Genomic DNA, 25,333 nt, shown 5'->3' with positions numbered 1-25,333 from the left:
TCTATCCCAGCACCTTGAATATACTTTCAATCTTTATGAACTTGCCTATTTTAGATGTTTCGTATAGGTGGAATCATACAATATTTGTCCTTTTGTGTCTGGCTTATCTCACTTAGCATGCTACTTACAAATTTCACCCATGTTGTAGTATGTATCTATACTTCATTACTTTTTTATAGCCGAATAATATTCCATTATATGTATATACAACATTTTCTTTAGTCATTCATCTGTCAACAAACACTGGATCAGAGCCAGCCCCGGTGGCCTAGTGGTTAACTTTGGCGTGCTCAACTTCAGCGGCCTGGATTCAGTTCCCAGGCACAAACCTACACCACTTGTCCGTTAGTGGCCATGCTGTGGCAGCAGCTCACATATAAACAGAGGAAGGTTGGCAGTGGATGTTAGCTCAGGGTGAGTCTTCCTTAGCAAAACAAAACAAAGAAAACCACTAGATCACTCCCACCTTTTGGCTAATGTGAATAATGCTGCAATGGACATTGGGAAAAAAATATCTGAGTCCCTATTTTCAATTATTTTGGGTATACACCTAGGAGTGGAATTGCTGGATTACATAGTAACTTTATGTTTAGCTTTTAAAGGAAGTTTTCTGCAGTGGCTGCAACATTTTAAATTCCCACCAATAACACGTGAGGGTTCCAATTTCTACAAATACTTGTTATTTTCCTTTTATTATTATTATCATCATCATCATCATCACCATCCTAGTGGATATGAAGTGGTATCTCATTGTGATTTGCATTTGCATTTCCCTAATGACTAATGATGTTGGGCATCTTTTCATGGGCTTTTTCATTGGCCATTTGTGCATTTTGGAGAAACATATATTTAAATTTATTTCCCATTTAAAAAATTAGTGTCTAGAGAGAGGTGATGTCAGCATCATGGTAGAGTGAGCTCTTCCCTTAGACTCTCCCTTCTAAGATACAATGAAAAGGACATTTATAAACCAACAGAGGACATTCACACAATCCAACAAATGTCTGAGAGACCCACACAGCCATATGTCTGAAGGTAGAGGTCCTGGACCCTCCAGGAGGCAGTGCAAGGAGATAAGTGGATATTCCCTCCCTCTCCCAACTGCAGTCACCTGGGGCATGGGATTGCATGTGGGCCTGAGAGGGAGGGAGGAGGAAGCTGTCCTCCACAGGAATGCCTTCACTCTCCAAGTTCCCTGACAGCCGTTGGGAAATCTCCACATCGAGGAGGCAAACCAATTGTGGGGGCATATTCATGAAGCTGAGCAGCCCAGGATGGAACAAAGTGAGGGCAAAGCAGGAGCACCCCTAGGATCACACATGAAAGAAAGCACCCCTGCACCTGCCTGGCACACTGACTCTGCCAATCAGCCAGAGCAAGGGACCTCAGCCAGAGCACTGGAGCATACAGTGTGTAAAACAGCGGTGGTGAGTGGGCAAACTGAGACAGGCTCTGTCAGCATAGCTACCAAAGGTCAGGCACAGCTGCCAAGGATCGTGGCAGTCCCAGGATACACAGCTCCTGCTCTGCCCCCCACCAGTGGTGGTAGGTGGAATCTGTGACCAGATACTTCCACTATGCAAAGGCACAAATCCACCCCATCAAACAGTACAGAGAGATATTGTAATACTCCAGAGCAGAAGGAAAATAACAAGCACCCAGAAATCAATCCTGAAGGCATAGAAATTTACAACCTAAATGACAGAGAATTCAAAATAGCTATCATAAAAAAGACTCGAGTTACAAGAAAATGCAGAGGCTGGCCAAGTAGCATAGTGGTTAAGTTCACGCATTCCACTTCAATGGCCCAGGGTTAGCAGGTTCAGATCCTTGGTGCAGACCTTGCCCTGCTCATCAAGCCATGTTGTGGTGGCATCCCACATAAAATAGAGGAAGACTGGCACAGATGTTAGCTCAGCAACAATCTTTCTCAAGCAAAAAGAGGAAGATTAGCAACACGTTAGTTCAGGGCCAGTCTTCCTCACACACACACACACACACACACACACACACACACACACACAGAAAATTCAGAAATACAGTTCAATGAAATCAGGAATAAAATTAATGACCGGTGTGGCTTCTTCAAAAAAAAGATTGAAATTATAAAGAAAAGCCAATCATAAATGTTGCAGATGAAAAACACAATGAATTAGATGAAGAAAAATCTGAAGTCCTTGAATAGCAAACCTCATTTATGGGAGACAGAATTAGCAATTTAGAGGATAGACATATAGAAATGATTCAGGTGGAGGAGGAGAGAGAATTAAGACTAAAAATAAATGAAGAAATTCTCTGAGAAATATCTGACTCAATTAGGAAATTCAATGTAAGGATTATAGGTATTACAGAGGGAGAAGGGAGGGAGAAAGGAGCAGAGAGCCTGTTCAAAGAAATAATAGCTGAGAACTTCCCAAACCTGGGGCAGGAGCTGGAATTGCAAGTAGAAGAAACTAATAGAACTCCTAAGTATATCAATGTAAAAAGACCCTCTCCAAGGCATATATTAGTAAATTTGGCAAAGGTCAATGACAAGGAAAAAGCATTAAGGGCAGCAAGGCAGAAGAAAATAACCTACAAAAAAACTCTTATCAGGCGTCCAGATTTCTCAACAGAAACCTTAAAAGCTAGGAGAGAGTGGAATGATATACTCAAAATTCTGAAAGACAAAAACTTTCAGCCAAGAATACTCTATCCAGTGAAAACATCCTTCAGATATGATAGAGAAATAAAAACTTTCCCAGATAAACAAAAGCTGAGGGAGTTCATCACCACAAGATGCCCCTTCACACAAGAAATGGTCAAGAAGGCCCTCATACTTGAAAAAAAAGCATTTACAAAGCCTTGACCAAAGAGATCAATAGGCAAACAAAATTAAAAAATTGAAGCTGTCTATCAGAACAGGTTAGCACACACTTAATCATGACATTAAAGATAAAGAGGGAGGAAAACATGAAAAATAAATATAAGCACTGCATTTTAACTACAAACTCACAACGCAAAACAGATTAAGTCATGACAACGATAAATTAGACAGAGAAGAGGAAAGGGATGGAAGCTGCTTAGACTAAGGAAATAAATGGCTATCAGAAAATGGACTATCTCATCTATGAGGTCTTTTATACAAACCTCATAGTAACCACTAAACAAAAAATCAGAACAGAGACACAAATGATAAATAAAGAGAAAACTATCATAGAGAACCACCAAACTAAACTGGCAGTCCAAAATACACAGGATGAGAAACAAGGGAAACTCAAAACAACCAGAAAACAAGTGATAAAATGGCAGCATTAAGCCATCATATATCAATAATCACTCTAAAGGTAAATGGATTGAATTCTCCAATCAAAAGACACAGAGTGGCTGGACGGATTAAAAAACAAGACCCAACAATATGCTGCCTCTAGGAACCACATCTCAGCTCCAACAACAAATACAGGCTCAGGGTGAAGGGATGGAAGATGATACTCCAAGATAATGGCAAGCAAAAGAAGGCAGGTGTTGCCTTACTTATATCAGACAAAGCAGACTTCAAGATAAAAAAAAGCAATGAGAGACAAAAAGGGGCAATATATAATGATAAAAGGAATGTTCCAACAAGAAGACCTAACACTTATACATATATATGCACTTAATGCAGGAGCACCAAAGTACATAAAGCAACTATTAACAGACCTAAAATGAGATATTAACAGCAAAACCATAATATCAGGGGACCTTAACACCCCACTTACATCAGTGGATAGATCATTCAGATAGAAAGTCAACAAGGAAATAGTGGAATTAAATGAAAAACTAGACCAGATGGACTTAATAGATATATATAGAACACTCCATCCCAAAACAGCAGAATATGCATTCTTCTCAAGTACACATGGAACATTCTCAAAGACAGAACATATGTTGGGAAACAAGGCAAGCCTTAAGACATTTAAGAAGATTGAAAACATATCAAGCATCTTTTCTGACCACAGTGCTATGAAATTAGAAATAAACCACAAGAAAAAAGCTGGAACAGTGACAGATATGTGGAGACTAAACAACATGCTACTGAACAACCAATGGATCATTGAAGAAATAAAGGAGAAAGCAAAAAATATCTGGAGACAAATGAAAATACACCACACCAACTCATGTAGGATGAAGCAAAGGTTGTCCTAAGAGGGAAATTCATAGCAATACAGGCCCACCTTAACAAGCAAAAAAAATCTCAAAAAAGCAATCTTAAACTACACATAGCAGAATTAGAAAAAGAAGAGCAAACAAAGCCAAAAGTCAGCAGAAGGAGGGAAATAAAAATCAGAGCAGAAATAAATAAAGTTGGAACCAAATAAATAGTAGAAAGGATCAATGAAACTAACAATTAGTTCTTTGAGAAGACAAACCAAATTGACAAACTTCTAGCCAGACTCACTAAGAAAAAAAGAGAGAAGTCTTGAATAAACAAAATTAGAAATGAAAGAGGATAAATCACAATAGTTACCACAGAAATACAAAGGATTATAAAAGAATACCATGAAAAACTATATGCCAACAAATTGGACAATCTACATGAAATTGATCAATTGTTAGACTCATACAACCTCCTACAACTGAATTAAGAAGAAATAGAGAATCTGAATATATCAATGACAAGTAAAAAGACTGAGGGGCCAGCCCAGTAGCACAGCTGTCAAGTGCACACGTTCCGCTTCAGTGGCCCAGGGTTCGCTGGTTCGGATCCTGGGTGTGGACATGGCATCTCTTGGAAAGCCATGCTGTGGTAGGCATCACACATATAAAGTAGAGAAAGATGGGCATGGATGTTAGCTCAGGGCCAGTCTTCCTCAGCAAAAAGAGGAGGATTGGCAGCAGATGTTAGCTCATGGCTAATCTTCCTCAAAAAAGAAAAAAGAGAGAAATTGAAATAGTAATCAAAAACCTCCTAAAAAATAAAAGTCCAGGACCAGATGGCTTCTCAGGAGAATTCTACCAAACATTCAACGAAGATTTAATACTATCATTCTCAAACTATTCCAAAAAGTTGAAGAAGATGGAATGCTTCCTAACACACATTACGAGGCCAACGTCACCCTGATCCCAAAGCCAGACAAGAAAAACACGAAGAAGGAAAATTATAGGCCAATATTGCTGATGAACATAGATGTGAAAATCCTCAATAAAATATTGGCAAGCCAAATACAGCAATACATTAAAAGGATAATATACCACGATCAAGTGAGATTTATACCAGGGTTGCAGGGGTGGTTCAACATCTGCAAATCAATCAATGTGATACACCACATTAACAAAACACAGAAAAAAACCACACGATCATCTCAATAGATGCAGAGAAAGCATTTGAGAAGATCTGACACCCATTTATGATAAGCAACTGTCAATAAAATGGGTATACAAGGAAAGTACCTCAACGTGATAAAGGCCATATATGACAAACTCATAGCCAACATCATACTCAACAGGGAAAGACTGAAAGCCATTCCTCTGAGAACAGGAACAAGATAAGGGTGCCCACTCTCACTACTCTTATAGTGCTGGAGGTTTTGGCCAGAGCAATTAAGCAAGAAAAAAAATAAATAAAAGGAATCCAAATAGGCAATGAAGAAATGAAACTCTCGTTGTTTGCAGATGACATGACTTTATGTTCAAAAAAACGTAAACAATCCATCAGAAAACTATTAGAAATAATCAACAACTACAGCAAAGTTGCAGGGTACAAAATCAACTTACAAAAATCAGCTGTATTTCTATACTCTAATAATGAAGTAACACAAAGAGAACTCAAGAATACAATCCCATTTACAGTCGCAATAAAGAGAATAAAATATCTAGGAATAAATTTAACCAAGGAGGTGAAAGACCTATACAATGAAAACTATAAGAAATTACTGAAAGAAATCGATGATGACATAAAGAAATGGAAAGGTATTCCATGCACGTGGATTGGAAGAATAAATAAAGTTAAAATTTCCATACTACCTAAAGCAATCTACGGATTCAGTGCAATCCAAATCAGAATCCCAATGACAGGGGCTGGCCCCATGGCCGAGTGGTTAAGTTCTTGCACTCTGCTTCGGCGGTCCACGGTTTCGCCGGTTCAGATCCTGGGCACAGACACGGCACCACTCATCAGGCCATGCTGAGGCAGCATCCCACATGCTACAACTAGAAGGACCCATAGCTAAAATGTGCAACTATGTACTGGGAGGCTTTGGGGAGAAGAAAAAAAAGATTGGCAACAGTTGTTAGCTCAGGTGCCAATCTTTAAAAAAAAAAAAAGAATCCCAATGACATTCTTCACAGAAATAGAACAAAGAATACTAAAATTCATATGGGGCAACCAAAGACCCCAAACAGCTAAAGCAATCCTAAGAAAAAGAACAAAGCTGGAGGCATCACAATCCCTGATTTCAAAAGAAAGCTTAGTAATCAAAGCAGCACGGTATTGGTACAAAAACAGACACACAGATCAATGGAACAGAATTGAAAGCCCACAAATAAAACCACACATCTATGTACACTCTTTGACATCAGTCTTCTTTTTGAATACCATGTCTACTCAGGCAAGGGAAACAAAAAGAAAAAATAAACCAGTGGGACTTCATAAGACTAAAGAGCTTCTGCAAGGCAAAGGAAAGCAGGAACAAAATGAAAAGACAACCCACCAACTGAGAGAAAATATTTGCAAATGATATATCTGACAAGGAGTTAATCTCCAAAATATATAAAGAACTCATACAACTCAACAACAACAAAAAAACAACCCAATCAAAAAATGGACAGAGGATGTGAACAGACACTTTTCCAAAGAAGATGTACAGATGGCCAACAGGCACATGGAAAAATGTTTAACATCAGTAAACATCAGGGAAATGCAAATCAAAACTACAATGAGATATCACCTTACACCTGTCAGAATGGCTATAATTACCTAGACAAAAAATAACAAATGTTGGAGAGGTTGTGGAGAAAAGGGAACCCTCATACACTGCTGGTGGGAATGCAAACTGGTGCAGCCACTATGGAAAACAGTATGGAGATTTCTCAAAAAATTAGAAATACCACATGACCCAGCTATCCCACTACTGGGTATTTATCCAAAGAAATTGAAACCAACAACTCAAAGAGACTTATGCACCCTTATGTTCATTGCAGCATTAGTCACAATAACTAAGATGTGGAAGCAACCCAAGTGCCCATCAATTGATGAATGGATAAAGAATATGTGATATATATATACAACAGAATACTACTCAGCCATAAAAAAGACAAAATCTTCCTATTTGCAACAACATGGATGGACCTTGAGGGTATGATGTTAAGTGAAATAAGCCAGACAGAGACAGACAAACACCATGTGATTTCACTCATATGTGGAAGATAAACACATGGACAAAGAGAACAGATTCGTGGTTAGCGGAGGGGAAGGGGTTAGGGAGTGAGCCTAAGGGGTAAAAGGGCACATATATATGGTGATGGACAAATAATAATGTACAACTGAAATTAGACACTGTTATAAACTACTATGACCTCAATAAAAAAAAGAATACAGAGATCCAGCTTTTTTGAAAACATGGTTAGCTGGTTGTCCTGTACAATTTTTAAAAATGTTACTTCTGACATTCTATCAAAATCTAACTATAGGAAAATAAACACTTGAGCTTCCTTTGTTGTAAAAAACAAATTTAGAGTCCAACTTCATTCCTTCGCACGTGGAAATCCAGTTGTTCCAGCGCTATCTATTGAAGAGACTATTACTTTCCGATTGAATGGACTGGTACTCTTGTCAAAATCAATTGGCCATAAACCTCTAGGTTTATTTCTGGGCTCTGAATTCTATCCCATTGGTCTATATGTCTCTTCTTATGCCAGTACCATATTGTCTTTATTACTGTAGTTTTGAAATAAGTTTTGACTGTAAAGCAATTAATGTGATACACCATATTAACAAAATGAAGGATAAAAATCATAGGATCATCTCTATAGATACAGAAAAGGCATTTGACAAAATTCAACATCCATTTATAAAGACTTTCAATAAAGTGGGTATAGAGGGAATGTATCTCAACATGATAAAGGCCATATATGACAAACCCACAGCTAACATCATATGGTGAAAATCTTTGTAAAGCTTTTCCTCTAAGATCAGAAACAAGACAAGGATGCCCACCTCACCACTTTTATTCAACATAATATTGGAATTCCTAGACAGAGCAATTAGGCAAGAAAAAGAAATAAAAGGGATCAAATTGAAAAGAAAGCAGCAAAACTCACTATTTGTAATAAGTTTTGAAATCAGGAAGTGTGAGATCATGTCTCTTATGAAAAGTGAACAACACGAATATGTGCTGAACACAGTATCTATTTAATCTGTTTGAAAGTTATATTTTCTTTTTTACCCCAGCTTTATTGAGGTATAATTTATTTTTTACCCCAGCTTTATTGAGGTATAATTGCCAAAAAGTAATATATTTAAAGCATACAATGTGATGATTTAATATACAATATATCATGAAAGGATTCCCACCATCAAATTAATTATCACATCCATCACATCACAGTTATTTATGTACTTATTTTGGTGAGACCACTTAAGACCTATTCTTCTACCAAATTTCAAGCATGCAATACAGTATGATTAGCTATAGTCACCATACTTTACATCAGATCCTCAGAACTTGTTCATCTTATAACTGAAAGTTTGTACCCTTTGACCAACACCCCTCCTACCACCCTCCAGCAACCACCATTCTACTCTCTGGTTCTATGAGTACAACCCTTTTTTAAAGATTCCACATATAAGTGATACCATGCAGTATTTGTCTTTCTCTGTCTGGCTTATTTCACTTTGCAAATGGCAGGATTTCCTTCTTTTTAAAGGCTGAGTAATAGTCCATTGCATATATATACCATGTTTGCTTTATCCATTCATCCATCAATAGACAGATTGTTTCCATATCTTGCTATTGTGAATAATGCTGCATTGAACATAAGAGTACAGATATCTCAAAGAGATATATTGGATATATACCTTTAGATATATACCCAAAAGTGGGACTGCTGGATCATATGGTAGTTCTATTTTTAATTTCTTGAGGAAACTCCATACTTTTTTCCATAATGGCTACATCAATTTACATTCCCACCAACAGTGCTCAGGGGTTCCCTTTTCTCCATACCCTCTCCAACACTCGTTATCTCATTTTTGATACTAGCCATCCTGACAAGTGTGAAGTGGTATCTCATTGTGGTTTTGTTTTGCATTTCCCTGATGATAAGTGATGTTGAGCACTTTCTCATATACCTATTGGCCATTCGTATGTCTTCTTTGGAAAAATGTCTATTCGGGTCCTTTGCTCATTTTTAAGTTGGGTTTATTAGTATTTTGTTTTGTTTTGCTATTGAGTTGTATGTGTTCCTTATATATTTTAGATATTAACACCTTATCAAATATATGGTTTTTCTCTAATTCCATGGGTTGGCTTTTCATTTTGTTGTTTCCTTTGCTGTGCAAAAGATTTTTATTTATTTTTTTGTGAGGAAGATTGGCCCTGAGCTAACATCTATTGCCAATCTTCCTCTTTTTGCTTGAGGACGATTGTCCCTGAGCTAACATCTGTGTCAATCTTTCTCTATTTTGTATGTGGGACACCACCACAGCATGGCTTATTGAGTGGTGCATAGGTCTGCACCTGGGATCCAAACCTGAAAACCCTGGGCCACCAAAGTGGAGCATGTAAACTTAACCACTATGCCACTGGGCCAGTCCCCAGAAGCTTTTTAGTTTGATGTTGTCTCACGTGTTTTTTCTTTGCTTTTGTTGCCCTGGATTTTGGTGTCAAATTCAAAAAATCATTGTTTTGTGGCCCAACATACACTCTATCCTGGAGAATATTCCATGTGCTCTTGAGAATATGTGTATTCTGCTACTATTGGATGGAATGTTCTGTATATGTCTAACATGTAGTTCAAGTACAATCTTTCCATACTCATTTCCTGCTTGGATAATCTATCCATTGTTGAAAGTGGAATATTGAAGTCCACTACTATGTGTACTGCTATTTATCACCACAAATATGTTAATATTTACTTTATATAACTAGGTGTTCTAATGTTGGTGAATAAATATTTACAATTGTTATATCCTCTTGATGAACTGACCCCTTTATCATTATTAATGGCAGGCTTCATCTTTTCTTGCAGTTTTTGACTTAAAGTCTTTTTTGCCTGATATAACTACTCCTGCTCTCCTTTGGTTTCCATTTGCATGGAAGATTTTTCCCATCCCGTCACTGTCAGTCTATTTGTGTTCTTAAAGCTGAAGTGAGTCTCTTGTAGGCAGCATATAAGCGGGTCTTGTTTTTTTTATTCATTCAGTACTTTGTGTCTTTCAACTGGATAACATAATCCATTTATATTTCAAGCAATTAGTGATATGTAAGGGCTTATCATTGCCATTTTCTTAATTGTTTTCTAGGTGTCTTTTCAATTTTTTGTTCCTTCTTCTCTTCCTGTCTTCCTTTGTGATTTTATGCTTTTCATTTTTGGTTCCTTTATATTTCATGTATCTACTATGTTTTTGTTTTGTAGTTATCATGAGGCTTACATTAAAAATCTTATAGTTATAACAGTCTATTTTAAGCTAAGACATTTACTTTCATTGCTTACCAAAACTCTATACTTTTACTCTCCTCCCCCACATTTTATGTTTTGATGTCACAATATACATCTCTTTATATTATATATCCATTAACAAATTACTGTAGCTATGGATATCTTTAATATATTTCTTTCAATCTTTATACTACAGTTATAAGTATACATACACCACCATTAAAATATTAGAGTATTCTTAATTTAACTATTTCTTTACCTTTACCAGTTAGTTTTACACTTTCATATGTTTTCATGTTACTAATTAGTCTCCTTACATTTAAACTTGAAGAACTCCCATTAGCATTTCTTGTAAAGCTGGTCTACTGATGATGAGAGCTCCTTTAGTTTTGTTTGGGAAAATCTTTCTCTCTCCCTCAATTCTGAAGTACAACTTTGCCAGGTAAAGGATTCTTGGTTGGCAGTTTTTTCCTTTGACACTGAATATATCTCCCATTCACTTCTGGCCTGGAAGGTTTCTGCCGAAAAATCCAGTGATAGTATTATAGGAGTTCCCTTAAACGTAACAAGTTGTTTTTCTCTTGCTGCTTTCAAGATTCCCTTTGCCTTTAACTTTTGACAATTTAATTATAACGAGTCTCACTGTAGGTCTCTTGGAATTCATCTTAATGATATTATGTGGACTTCCTGGATCTGGATGTCTATTTCTTTTCTCAGGTTTAGGAAGTTTTCAGCCATTATTTTGTTGAAGAAGTTTTCTGACCCCCCCCCACCCCCCTTTCTCCTTCCGGGACACCCATAATTCATATACTCGTCCTCTGCTTGGTGTCTCATAAGTGCCCTAAGCTATCTTAAATCTTTTTCATTCTTTTTGCTCCTCTGATTAGATGATTTCCACTGCCATATAAGGAAATTTGCTGATCCTTTCTTCTGTTTCATCTAGTCTACTGTTAAACACCTCTATTGAATTTTTCACTTCAGTTACTTTATTCCTTAGTTCTATGATTTGTTTGTACTCATATTTTCAATCTCTCTGTTCCAATTCTCACTTTGTTCCTGCACTGTTCTCCTGACCTTGGTGAGCATCTTTATGACCATTATTTTGAACAGTTTATCAGGTAAATCACTTATCTCCATTTCATTAACGTTTTTTTCTGGGGTCTTATCTTGTTCTTTCACTTGGAACACATTCCTATGTTTCTTCATTTTTCTTGACTCTCTGTATTGGTTTCTGTGCATCAGATAAAATAGCCAACTCTCCCAGTCATGAAGGAGTGGCCTTATGTAGGAGATGAAGCTCACCAATCAGCGTGACCTAAGTTCCTGGTTGCCTCTCAAATCGTGAGCTTGTCCAAATCACTCTTTGTTCTTGATGGTTCCTAGGAGATTAGGGTTTGCCAAGACCCATTAAAGTCCCAAAGGCATGGAAAATGCCCACACAACCATTTCAGTCTCCCAGAGGACTACTAATTGCTTGCCCCTTCAGCTCCCCAGGGCAGGCTAATTGAAGCCCAACCTTCGGGCAGCAACTGAGACAGTCAGGACATTACATATGCAGGCTAGCTCCTATAAGGAGAAACTGGGAGCTGGATATTTTAGCCTACTCACTCTGCTGATCCAGAAGGAACAGCCACTGGGAGTGCTTGTACACCCACATAAAACTGCCTCTTTTTTCTCTGTGGTCCCAGGGGACCCACGAATGCTGAGCTACATCAGCTCCAAGAGCTAGATGATTTAGGAGCCAGTCCCTCAGCTTGCAGCTGTGCTAGACATGTGGACAAACCCTTTTCATGGTGAAGCTGGAGACTTGGTTTTTACAGCTGGGTTGAGCTGGGGGAAAAAGGCATAGGAAGTTCCCACACGCCCATTCAGGCCTTCAGATGATGAATAATTATGTGCCTTGTCGGCTCCCAGGTGCAGGCTAATTAGAAACCCAACCCTTGGGCAGCAGCTGGAAAAGTATGCAGTCAAAAGCTCTTCCAGGGAGAAACTGAAATCCTTGCATTTTTGCCTGTTCGTTCTGCGTTGAGTCCAGGAGGATAGCCATGGGAAGGGCTCACACTTCTGTATAAAACTGCATCTTAGTTTAGTGCAGCCCCAAGAGGCTTGGGAATGCTGAGGCCTGTCAGCTCTGAGTTAGGTGATTTAGGAGCCTATCCTTCAGGTGTCAGCCATAAAAGGTGGGGTGCTGGATGTGTAGACAAGTTCCTTCCAGGGAGAAACTGGAGACTTGGTTTTACTGTTGGAGCGAGCTTGAGGGAGAATGCAAGGGAAGTGCCCAATGGCTCCTTCAGGCTCCTAGAACCCCAGTCAGCACCCAGATACAGGCTGACTAGAAGCTGGATCTTTGAGCAGCAGCTGGGAAAGTATGCAGTAAAATTCCTTTCAGGTAGAAACTGGACGTGTGTTTTTGCCTGTTCCCTCTGTGCTGCGCCCAGGGGGAATAGCCAAAGGAAGTGCTTGCATGCCCATTCGAAATTGTTTCTTTGTTTAATATGGTCTTGGGGGACTTGCAGATGACAAGCCTTGTTGGCTACCTAACCTATGGGATTTGGGAGCCAGGCCCTTGGTGGCGGCCTTAAAATTTGGAGCACTAGATGTATGGTCCAAACTCTTCACTTCCCACGGAGAAACTGAGATTTTGGGATTCCCTCCTGATTGCAAAAGTTATATTTTCTAATTATAAGCCAATATATCAATATTATGGCTTTTGTATATTTGATTCTTGATGGTTTGGTTAATCTAATTCAGGACCCAAGCTCAGCCATATCAAGGTGTAGTAATAACTGAATACACAAACTTCTAAAGAAGAGAATTAGACTTGGGATATTGTGACTCCGTCAAGTGACTGATGCAAGACTCGTGTGGCTGGACATCTGATTCTCCCCCTGGCAAGACCTTCCCTTCCTTTCGGCCATTTTCAACTTTTAACAAAAGGCAGCTATCAAGGTTTAGCTATCTCAAAGGTCTGACATCTGACTTAATGTTGTGTAATGTTCAGTGCTTACTTAAAAGACTGAAAATGCATGGAAATTTCTAGAAGACTTACATGAAGTTGTTACCAAACACGTAAATCAAAACACCCCAGGGGTTCTGGTACCAAAATCTGCGACCTTAACACTACATGCTATACCGTCCCTCTTTATCTTTTTCTGTCCTCTTGACAGTGTCCCCATTGTATATTATTTATTGAAGATTATTGAACGTATTGAAACAACTACTGCTTTTAAAATGTCAAAGCCCAGGAGGTAAGCTAATTACAATATAACTTCTTTCAGATAAGGTTATGGGGCTGTTTACTGATGAGTATTACAAGCCTATGTATGAGAAAAGCATTCAGAACTGCACAGAGAAAGGGTCAAGTATTTATTGTGAGATTTACCTTACAACTGGGTGCTGCCTGACTCTCCCTAGAACATGTGACCAAAACTTACAGAAGAGAAAATGCAGCATAACATACAAGTATCCACCATTAGAAAACAGACTCTGCCTTTAAAAACAATACTCATGCCTGGTTGAATGGCCCAGATAAACCCTGTTTTGTTGAACTGATAATAATGAATTTTCTATGTTGACTAACTCAGTTTACAACCCTTCTCAGCTCCTGCCACTAAAATGTAAGCAGAAGGAAGTAGGGTTGGAAGTACATGATTTTGGATCTTTTCAGCGCAAATCTCAATTTTTATAAAACTATTATTATTTGCTAATTTAACATGAAGTTTAGGAAACAAGCAAGGAGGAGAAATTATTTAAGCTGTAACAGAGCTCTTTAGAGTTTGTTTTGTACCAACTACCTTTCAAAACTTCCTTAACAACTTGGACAAAAAACCTAATTGAATTCACAGATGCTTGTGGAAAGGTGGAGAACTTGGAGGAAATATGAGAGTTGGAAATAGAGATGTGTGTCATATTGCTTCATTTCCCCTAGCTTTTATTGGTTTGAACAGATTTATTTCCTTTCTAGTTCTCCACCATCTTAATAAAAGATAAATACATCATGTGAGAAATGTGATTTATAATAGCATCATTATTCCATAATTGAAAACACTGTGTGCATGGTTGTCTGGCAGAATATGCCCATTAGAAATAACCTGTAGCTCGGGAGGCCAGTGGGTTGCTATGACAACCAGACAAAAGAGTTTAATAATAGCTCTCCCCTCAAAGCTGGAAAATTGACAAAAAGATGAGAGCTATAAATGCAAATGTTTCTCATGTAAATGCAAACAAGCACCAAATCCATTTATTTCCTTGTTCAACAAATATTCATTGAACACCAATGCTGTGCCTGGTCCTATGTTAGGAGCTGTAGAAAAGATAGACATGGTCCTTCCATGATGGAGTACATATTCTAGTGCAGAAGATATAGAATAAAGAGTAAACAGACAAATAAACTGAATAATTCCAGCACGTGAGAAGACCGTGAAAGTAAAGAAAGAAAGTAATGGGACCTTGAGACTGAACAAGCAGTATCTAGTACAGAATATGGAGAAGGTCACAGTCACAGCCTATATCAAAAACCTTGTCTTTAAGCTTATACGAGATTTAGTAGAAGTAAAATAGAGAATGGAGTCTTACAGTCTTTATTAAGGCGGGAATAGAAACCACTAACTAAAGTATTACTTTTCATTTGCTGGCAGAGGTTAGGGTTCTATATGAAAATAAGTGTTGTTTGTGTTTTTAAATGATCACTGGTATTTGTAATGAAAATTATAATGATAAAAGTTATTTCACATACTTGATAGAAGCAATTATTCAAAATGTTCTCTGGCAGCTGTTTTGTAGTTTTCACAAACACAAAAAGTGACACTCTATGTGTACACTGAATAAACTATGATTAACCTGAAGTCAGAACAAGCATTCAGCAAGAAACTAAATTTCAAATAGACTATTGTAGCTAATACTCTGGGTTTCAACAGAGGGGGAGAGGAGTAGATTACATTCACACAGCACTGCAAAGATGATCCAGGCACAGAAAATGCTAGAATGTTGCTAAATAGCCTAGTTTGCTCTAAGAAATATCCAGTTTATCAGATAATTCTGGTATCTCATTTTTTTAACAGAAGCAACATTTGTTGTTTAAGATAGTTAATACTGCCATTGATTATAGAGAGCCATTTTCAGTGGTTTTTTCTTTCTTATTAGGAAGTTGGAATGTTCCGTAATATAATGTCAAGACTAAACTTTGGCTCATGATCCAGGATAGCCACTACACACTCAGTCTATGAAGCTTTAATCAAAACAAGATGAAGTGCCTTTGCCTTTTCTGTACAGAGCAGCAGCAAGAGCTCAGGAAGGTAGCAAGCCTCTCTGGGATGGGAGGCCTAGCCCATGTGGTGTCGACTGCAGTAACACTTGAGACCCAACCCCCCCCCCCCGCCCCCCTCCCCATTGTTATCATTTTGGCTCCTATGTGATAAAATCTGGCCTGAGATGTGTCAGGGATCACTATCTAACCTAATAGCCTTTCTCCCCCATTCTACAAGAACCTCTGAATTTTAACTAGATACATGTCGACTCAGAATAAAGACTACCTTTCCTTATCCTTGCAGCTAGGTATAGGTATGGTCATGTAGTTAAGATCTAGTCAATGTCATAGGACTGCAAGTGACGTGCACAACTTTCCTCACAAGGAAGGGTCATCCCCTCCCCTCCCCCTTCCTCCTTTCCTGGCATATGGACAAGAGGGTGAAGCAGCTTGGAGCATAACAACACCCTAAGGGTAGCAGAACAGGAAAACAGAAAAGGCTGGGTCTCACTCCACTTTCTAGATAAGGGGCAACCTAACAGATTGGACTTTTATATGAGAAACTTCTTATTTACACAACTCTTGGGTCTCTGTTACATACAACCACACCTATATTCTAAGCAATGCACAAAGTGAGAGAAAACATTACCCCATGGTATCTTCACCATACAAAGAAAGATCTGAAGACACTAAAACTCTGGCTCAGGCTGCGCCTGAAGTGAATGCCACTGCTGGACTTTTCAGCTACAAAAAAATTCTATTTTATTTTCTTAAGATGATCTAAATTAAGGTAATATTGCTTACAACTCAGAGTCCTGGCTCTCCTCTTTAAGGCACAAACATACCTGTTGTGGAAGAATACTTTACCTGACATTTACATAAAGTCCTTTTTAGCTAGTTTTCCCAGAATTGACAAATGGTTTGCCCCAGAAGAATATTTCTGATTGAGATATGGTGGTTTTAAGCAGCATTTTAGCTTTGGAGGTGAGAATGTAAAAGGCTGACTCCATTAGAGATGACTTCCCAGACAAGGTTGTTTTAGGAGAAAATGTCCTAGATATAGATGAAATGTTATGCAATGCTATCTGTTCCCTACTCTCCCTGTGCCTTGGGCCACGCTGAGCCCTCAAGGTTAATGACGTGAAGAATGGAAGTCTGATGAAACAGACCCGGGTGACAAACTGCTCAGGGTTAAGGACAGGGTCTTTCTCCCTATTCTGCACAAAACCGATTGCCTCCACGGTACTCTGATGTTTGGGAGCTTCTGCAAACAGTATCTTCTGTTTTTAATTATATTAAAAAAATTGGTTTGTATATATTGAACCCTCTCATTGGTTCTAAAAATAACATTAATTCTCTCGGGTTTCTGACAGTCACATTTTCTATGAATAATTTTGCCTCCTAATACTTCCCCACTTTATCATATCTGCTATAATGAATGTTCCTTTAAAGTTAGACTGATGAAAAGTGTGTTGAAATTTGTAAGCAGGTACAGGAAAGACAGACTGTCCCAGGTGCTCTTTCCTTGGGTCTGATAGCTTCAGAAAGGTCATAACATCCCTGAAATTATAAAATTATGAATATTTGCCTTTTTCTTGTGAATGGATCAAAAGCGTTCCCCGGACTCTCAACAAGATCAGGTACAAAATTTTTTAAATTCCATCTCAACTAAAAACAATGAAAAGACCTATTATACCTTAATTTCAATAATTAATCCATATTTAGACAAGCCAATTGGTAAATTAATTTTTTACTTTATCCTTTTGGAAACCCTAATACCACTTATCATTTGAATGTAAAAGAACTTGCAAAAATTAGGGTTCTTTGAGCTTTCAGTCTATAGGAACAGATACAAAAGATAATTAAGGTCATTATAAATCTTACAAATAGTCCTGGAATCATTGTTGAGCTAAAAGATGTGCTGATTAACTGGAAAATTGTGACAAGGGTGCTTCCCTGTCGAGAAGGGATTTCAACAACGCTAGCAGTGTCATTCACTGCACCAGCAAGAGCTTTATACATATAGCAGAAACACTGAATTAAAAAGTCAGCAAGTCTGGGTTCTAGTACCAGTTTTATTTGTAACTAATCACATACAAATCACTTATCTATAAAATAATGATTAACATCTATTCTCTAATTCACAAATATATCACAAAACCAAAATTCTTTCCAAGAAAACTTCTTTAAACCAAGATATTACTACTATTTAGCTTAGGCTTTAACCCGAAGGTTGAAAATGACCATTGGAGAGTTCGTCTTTTATAAATCTGTTGCATACCTCAATTCTGCAGATGGATAATCTGGTTAAGATCAGCACTGTCCTACTTCAACCTGACAAAACAAAAAGCTACCCACAAAAAGTTAGTGATGAAGAAAACGTTGGTCCCAGAACAACACTATTGAGAAACAGCTTTGTGTTAAGTACAGTGCTTATCACAACCCTGATGTCAAATGGAACAAAATTTAGCTTTAGGCCACTAAAAGCATGTCAGCCCTTTTGAGGAAACACGTACTTCTAGGATAAGCATCTTCTTTCACTAAAAACATTAAACAGGAATGTTTTGTAGAATCTTCAAATGGCCAACCAAAATGGCTAAGACGACCTTTTTTATCTTTTACCTTTTGTGTCTCCCTGTCTCCATTTTCATCCTGTGGTATTTCATTCAAAAATTCAGCTCCCCACCTGAGAGCACATTCGTCTGTACTCTGCCAGGGTGTGAGAGAGGTTAGCATTCTGTCACTAGAGAATAAACACAGAAGAGGAATTAGCAGATCACTGAATGAAGATTCAGGAAGATCATTCTAAGTGTGTATAGGAAAATACACCATAAGCATCTGGTCATTTATCATGTACATGTATCATGACCACTCTATCTAGTAAACCCTCAAAGAGGTAAGCAGCTATATTTTCTTGTATTTAACAATGTCAGTTTTGTGTGATTTAGTCTCTATTTCTGGACTTTCCCTTACATACTGAGACAGAAACAAAGACTGGAGCATGGTTCACACAGAAACACAGAACAGATACAAATACCATAATAAAATAGCCATAGGTACCGCTTAGGGAAATATTTTAGACGAAATAGACTTTCACTACTGGCCCCAAATGCCATCATCATCCTATGTTATTTAACTGTAAACTTTTAATACAAAAATACCTTTAAGCTGATAACATTTAGTGACTTACAAAACTGACAGAATATTTCAGTGCTACACAAAACAGTTCTATACACAATTTAAAGTTTTAAAGTTCTTTGCTGGCACTTGATTTTATAGTTGATAGACACAATAACTACTGATTTCAATAAAATACTGTTCTTAGCTTATACATATTTTCAAAATCAATATTACCTCACAAGACAGTAAAGAATCATATCTTGGTGATGAATCTTCTAAGATGAACACCAAAACTGTACAGCCAAAATATTTTAAGAATCACATAAACTTTTTAAGACAATGGATAAAAATTTACACAATCATGTCCAGTGGAAAAAAGGATTATTCCTCTGATTCAATAACGTATATATCAAGTACAGATCAAAAACATGAACTTACAAAGCGAGTTACAGTTTGTTCGTTTTTTTAAGGTTTTTAGAAGATTGGTGATACTACCAGAATGGACTTTTTTAAACGGAAAATTGGTCACTATTTGTAAATACGCATTTTATATTACAAATTTAAAACTGAAAGTTCTTTTAAAACAGTAGGCTCCTGTTTTTGTTTTGTTTTTTCTACTTTCAGTGAGATTAGAGCCATTCTGTATATCACTAAAAATAAAATCACCATTCAGTATGCACTTTTTTTCTTCATAAAAGGGGAGGAAATTAAACTAAAACGTACCAAACTATATTTATGTTAGAACACAATTTGTAAAAACCCACTAGTTAAAAGTTTTGGAACTCTACTACACTGTTCTGAAGGAAAACAGATTCTTTCAAAACCCTATCTAGTAATTCCTGTCCAATTGGTTTTCTATTATAAAAATTAAAATTCAAGCTACAATACTTGTGGCACTCAACTGAATGGCAGATTTAATAAGAGAAGACTAAATTAGTGTAATCAAACAAAACATACTAAACAATCAACTCAATACTAGACTTTTAGAACAGTAAATTATTAAATAGGTTGATTTCTTTGAGTGTTTAAATTCTGTAACACTAAATTACATCAGCATTTCAAACAACACCCTTTCTAAACCAAACCTGAAATCAACTTTTTTTCCCAGCCAAGGGAAAAAGTATCTCTTTAACATATTTTCCAAAGCAGTAAAAACATCTAGTGTTTCAGCTTATCTCCAACAAACACTGCTGATCTTATGCATTTCACTGAGGTGCTACCTGTACCCACAAATCATCATCAGATAAAGAACTTGAACTTCCCGACTCGGAGTCCAGCTCACTGAATCCACCTAAATCCCATTCAGTGCTAGACTCACTCGGCACATCCTCCTCCTCAGTGAGGAAACTCTGACCAGATTCAAGGCAGGAAGGATAAACACGAGCTGAGAGGCAGAAAAAGTTAGAATCAAACTGGAAGAGGCCTAATGTGGTACCTATATTAATCCACTGGTCTCCCCTACTGTCATATTCATACACAGTCACCCGGTTCTTCTTCCACTGTGGGGTGCGCGAGGTGATCAGCAACAATTTTTGGCCGTGATTGATAATTCGGTAGTTGTTGGTCTCTGACACCAAGGGAATGTTATTAATCTGCCTCCATTCTCCCCTGGCTGGGTTATAGACCTTCATGACCGGGATGTCACAGATACAATAGATCTCATCATTGAAGACACAGGCTTCCTGAAAGTCATTGCGCTTAAGAGAAACACACTTCAGCCACATATTATGGCTAGGATCATAGCAGAACATGCGCTTACTGTTGAGAGCATAAAGATAGTTCTGAATTACCATCAGGTCAAAGGATATAAAAGAATGGGGTAGTGGAGCCACCAGTGCCCACTGGTTCCTCTGAACGCTGTAGCATTCCACTTCCTTCAGCTTAACTCCAGTAATAGGGTCTCGCCCACCCAAAATGTAAATGTAGCCATTGAGGTATGCCACATCCATGCCCTCACGGCAGAGCAAGCGGTCCGCAAGTTGCTGCCAACTATTCTGGGCTGGCTTATACACCCAGAGGTCCTTCCTGGGCTGGGCAGCTAGATAGATGTCATGGTCTGGAGAGACACAGACAGCTAAGGTGGTGACAGTTCTAGTGTGAGCAAGGCAGGTCAAAGGAGATGGCACTTTGTAAATATCTCCCGTGTACGGGTCACAGCACAGAAAGGGATCTCGGGGATGTCCAAAGAAGATCACCATCTCCTTGGCACACACGCCCAGCCTCTGGGCTGGATTTTCTGCTGTGGACACAACAGAGCCGCTGCTGCTCTCTGGCTTTGGCACCAGAGACTTGTACAACATGTCACCGTATCGCATCTGCAGGGCCGCTTCAATAAGGTCCAGACAGTACTTCTTCACAATGGGCTTGGTCAACAGCCCTTCCAGGTAATCTTGATCTTCATCAGTGAAGTGTGTCCAGCGGACACACTTGAACACTTCTGCAGCGCTCGGCCCGCGCTCCTTGGGAGCCGCCTCCAACCACTGTACCGCTACGTGACACACAGTCTGCTCGTGCTCTATGTTTAGACAATCCAGGCGCAGGACAGTCAACAGCTGGGCCAAGGTCAGATCTGCCAGACTCTCCTCCCGAATCGAACCCATCTGGCTGAGCTGCTTGAAGTTGTGAGCTATAAAGGACTGGGCCTGTGACCGCAGCTTGCGATGCCCAAAAGCATCAGCAAACTTAAAGATGGCGGTGCAGTTGGCCAGATCTAGGCGGCGGGCTAGGAAGGAGGCACAGGCTTCCCGCACATATTCCAGCTGTAGCATGTCGGAGGCCGCGTAAAGGCGCTCCACGTTGGCTTCACTCAGGGACACGCGACCTGTGTAGCAGTAGTCGACCAAGACCTCGAAGGACTCGGCATCCACATCGTGCATGGTCACGTTCGTCTGGTGGCTCTCGTACATGCCGCCGGTGAACATGCTCTTGAAGTAGGGACACGCGGCAGCCAGCACGTTGCGGTTGCAGGGGAAGAGGCGTCCCGTGCCAGGCCCGCTGCCAGGTGTCACCACCTCGATGGTCACATCACACAGCAGCCGCGCGTCGTAGAAGGACTTGAGCTGTGCCAGCAGGGCTGCAGAATGGGCCGCGTCCTTCAGCTCCTCCGGGCCCGTGAAAAAAGCCGAAACCGAGGGTTTGTGAATCCTCTTGGGCCGCTTCCCACCGCGGGGACTAGCGAGGCGGCGAGAACGCGGAGCTTCTTCCCGGGACTGCATGGTGGAGATGGCGGCGGGGTGCCGACGGCGAGAACGGGTGCAAGGATCAGGCTCGGGCTCCTCCTCACCCTGCTCTCGCTGGCGCTACGACCGCGGTATCTCCGGAGAGACGGCAGCACAGGTCCATTTATTTAAGTCAGCCCTATACCTCGGTACCGCCTCCCTTACCACGTAGACCGTGCCTGACTCACCCTGTTCCAGTTCTGCGCCCTTTCTCCGCCTCCACTCGCCCTCGCAAGACCTGCAGGTAGAACCCACAGAGCCGCCACCGCCGCGCTGGCAACGCTGGTAGGCGTCCAGGAGAACTACGGCTCCCAGGTTGCCTTCACCACCTCGAGGCATGCCGGGGCCCTCCAGACTCACCGGCGTAGGTTGAGGGACCGAAGCCACATTGCATGTCGGGAGTAGTAGTTTCAATAATATCGCGAGATTTATCGGCCGTTTATTGTTTCCGCCGATGGAATTAGAAATCGCTAGTTTGGTTCGATTTGGTTTTATGGTTTAGAACTCTGGATTTGGAATCCGGAGTAGCCGCCCGTTCTAGTATTTATTAATTGTTCGATTTCTCTTTCAGAACGGTCTCCTGTTTTTTGAAATGTGAATAACAGTATTTCATAACGTTGTGTGAAGATTAAATGAGATAAATCGCATAGGATATATAGGATGCTCTGAATAAATATTTGATTAGTAGAATAAAGTACTTACGCAGTACCTATAATATAAACGTTCAGTAAGTTTTAGCTTTTTATGAAAAATGAAGCACTCGCTCATTAGAAATCATGAGACTGTAAGAAAAATGCTAAAACCCTGCAGGTTTCTGCAGACTTCCCTTTAAGTTTTGTTTTGTTTTAATAGATTTTATCTTTAAGCTCAGTTTTAGGTTTACTGGGAAATCCAGCTGGAAGTTACCAGGAGCTCCCATATACTCCACCCTCTCAGTTTCCCCTATTAACATCTTGCCTTAGAGTATGCATTTGTTACAAGTGATGAACTTATACATTATTATTAAAGTGCATAGTTTATATTAAGGCTCACTATATTATATGGTTCTATGAGTTTTGAAAAATGCATAATGTCATGCGTCCATCATTACAGTAACATACAGATAGTTTCACTGCTCTAAAAAGCCTCTGTGTTCTGTTTCTGCTTCCTCATCATCCCCCCTTCCAACGCCTGGGAACCACTGATGTTACAGTCTATGTAGTTTTATGTTTTCCAGAATGTCATATAGTTGGAATCGTACAGTGTGAGCCTTTTAAGATACCTTCTTTCACTTAGCAATATTCATTTCAGGTTCTTCCATGTCTTTTCATGGCTCAATAGCTCATTTCTTTTCGTCATTGAATAATATTCCATTGTATGGCTATACTACAGTTTACTCATCCATTCTCCCACTGAATGATATTTTGTTTGCTTTGAATTTTTGCAATTATGAATAAAGCTGCTGTAAACACTCACATGCTGATTTTTGTGTGGAAGTAAGTTTTCAACTCATTTGATAAATACTACGGAGTCTGACTGCTGGATTCTATGGTAAGACTATGTTTAGCTTTGTAAGGAATTGCCAAAATGTTTTCCAAAGTGGTGGCTGTACTGTTTTGCATTCTCACCAGCAATTAATGAGCGTTCCTATTGTTTCGCATCTTCTGTAGGGTTTGGTGTTGTCAGTGTTTTGGATTTTAGAGCTTACAGATTTTAAACTTGCCTCTCTGGGAAAATTCTGAGGGATATGATAATATTTTAAGCATTCAGCAATATCTGCAGGGCCATTAAATTGTAGTCTCAGAAAGCGGTATGCGTGGGTTGTCTCAAATGTACAAATCAGGATTATAAATAGATGTTTTGGTGGTCTCACAAAGTCAGTATTTCATGTTTGGAAAATGGTACTAAAGTATTTTCATTAATCTCATAATATGTTTATAACTAGTCCAATATAGCTCCTTTCACTACCATCCCAAAATCAGCTGAAGATTCTGGAACTGTAGCTATTAAAGAGGATTTTAAATAAACACGTTTCAACAAAGAGACCTTGTACTGCATAGGATCTTAACAGCTCATCGTCATACATGCCCAAACATCCCTTGAATTACTCTAGTCTAGTCTATGCTTTACAAAAGTGTTTTATATTTGTATTTATCAACATTGTCTCAGTATAAAGTCCTCAAAATGAATTGTGCTTATTTAGTTTTAATTTTCTCATATATGCCTTTAAGTGTTATTTTAGACTGCTTTTCAAAAAATGTGAAATATTTATTAGACACTGTGCTGTAAGGCGTACGGCAGTATTGTTCAACAGAATTTTCTGTGATGAAAATGTTCTATATCTGTGCTATCCAATATGGCAGCCATGAGTCACCTGTCGCTCTTAAATACTTGAAATGCGGCTAACGCAACTGAGTAATTAAAGTTTTAATTTTAGAAATATAGCATTGGCAGCAACCAATTCAACGGGGAAAGGAAAGTCTTTTCAACAAATGTTAGCAAAACAACTGAATCATAATGGAAAAAAAAATTAACCTTGAAACTGACAGTGTTGAACTTTACCTAACCCCTGTGCTCCAGGAAAACAGTAATAATTAAGAAATCCCTCGGGGGGCTGGCCCCATGGCCGAGTGGTTAAGTTTGCACGCTCCGCTTCGGTGACCCAGGGTTTTGCTGGTTCGGTTCCTCGGGGCGAACATGGCACCACTCATCAGGCCGTGCTGAAGTGGGGGCCCACATAGCACAACCAGAAGGACCCACAACTACAATATACAGCTATGTACTGGGGGACTTCAGGGAGAAGAAGAAGAAAAAAATAATAAGATTGGCAACAGATGTTAGCTCAGGTGCCAATCTTTAAAAAAAAAAAAAAGAAATCCCTCAACCTTCCCCCTCAAATCTCCCCACCCTATTGTGTTGGAAATAGCTTACCACAACAAACCACCTTTTCCCATATGTCTTGGATAAGAGTCACTGTCCACTCTTTCTCATGATAAGACTCACAGATGACCCCCTTATTTACCTGGGAGAAGGTTAAATACACACCTTTCCATTTGTGCCTGAACCTGCCAACAAGGCCAGACGCAGGGTCTCTAATTTCCAGTCCTTTGTCTCATGAATGATTAACTGAGACGAGAAGCCTGCCCAAACTAGC

General features: G+C 39.2%; 1 protein-coding gene across 1 annotated transcript; it reads right to left on the bottom strand.

Annotated features, from left to right (window-relative positions):
* Positions 1–13,973: 13,973 nt before the first annotated feature.
* Positions 13,974–24,974, bottom strand: LOC106839857 (kelch repeat and BTB domain-containing protein 6). The gene has a single exon (XM_070480858.1). The coding sequence runs from the start codon at positions 22,195–22,197 to the stop codon at positions 20,188–20,190; it is 2,010 nt and encodes a 669-aa protein (XP_070336959.1). The 5' UTR covers positions 22,198–24,974; the 3' UTR covers positions 13,974–20,187.
* Positions 24,975–25,333: the final 359 nt, after the last annotated feature.

Source organism: Equus asinus, chromosome 11 (assembly GCF_041296235.1).
Source record: "Equus asinus isolate D_3611 breed Donkey chromosome 11, EquAss-T2T_v2, whole genome shotgun sequence".
Lineage (NCBI taxonomy): Eukaryota > Metazoa > Chordata > Mammalia > Perissodactyla > Equidae > Equus > Equus asinus.
This window is presented reverse-complemented; position numbering and strand designations above follow the sequence as displayed.

What these genes read in the sequence shown, in the direction of transcription:
- LOC106839857 (XM_070480858.1), bottom strand. Translation starts at nt 22,197, where the DNA reads ATGCAGTCCCGGGAAGAAGCTCCGCGTTCTCGCCGCCTCGCTAGTCCC.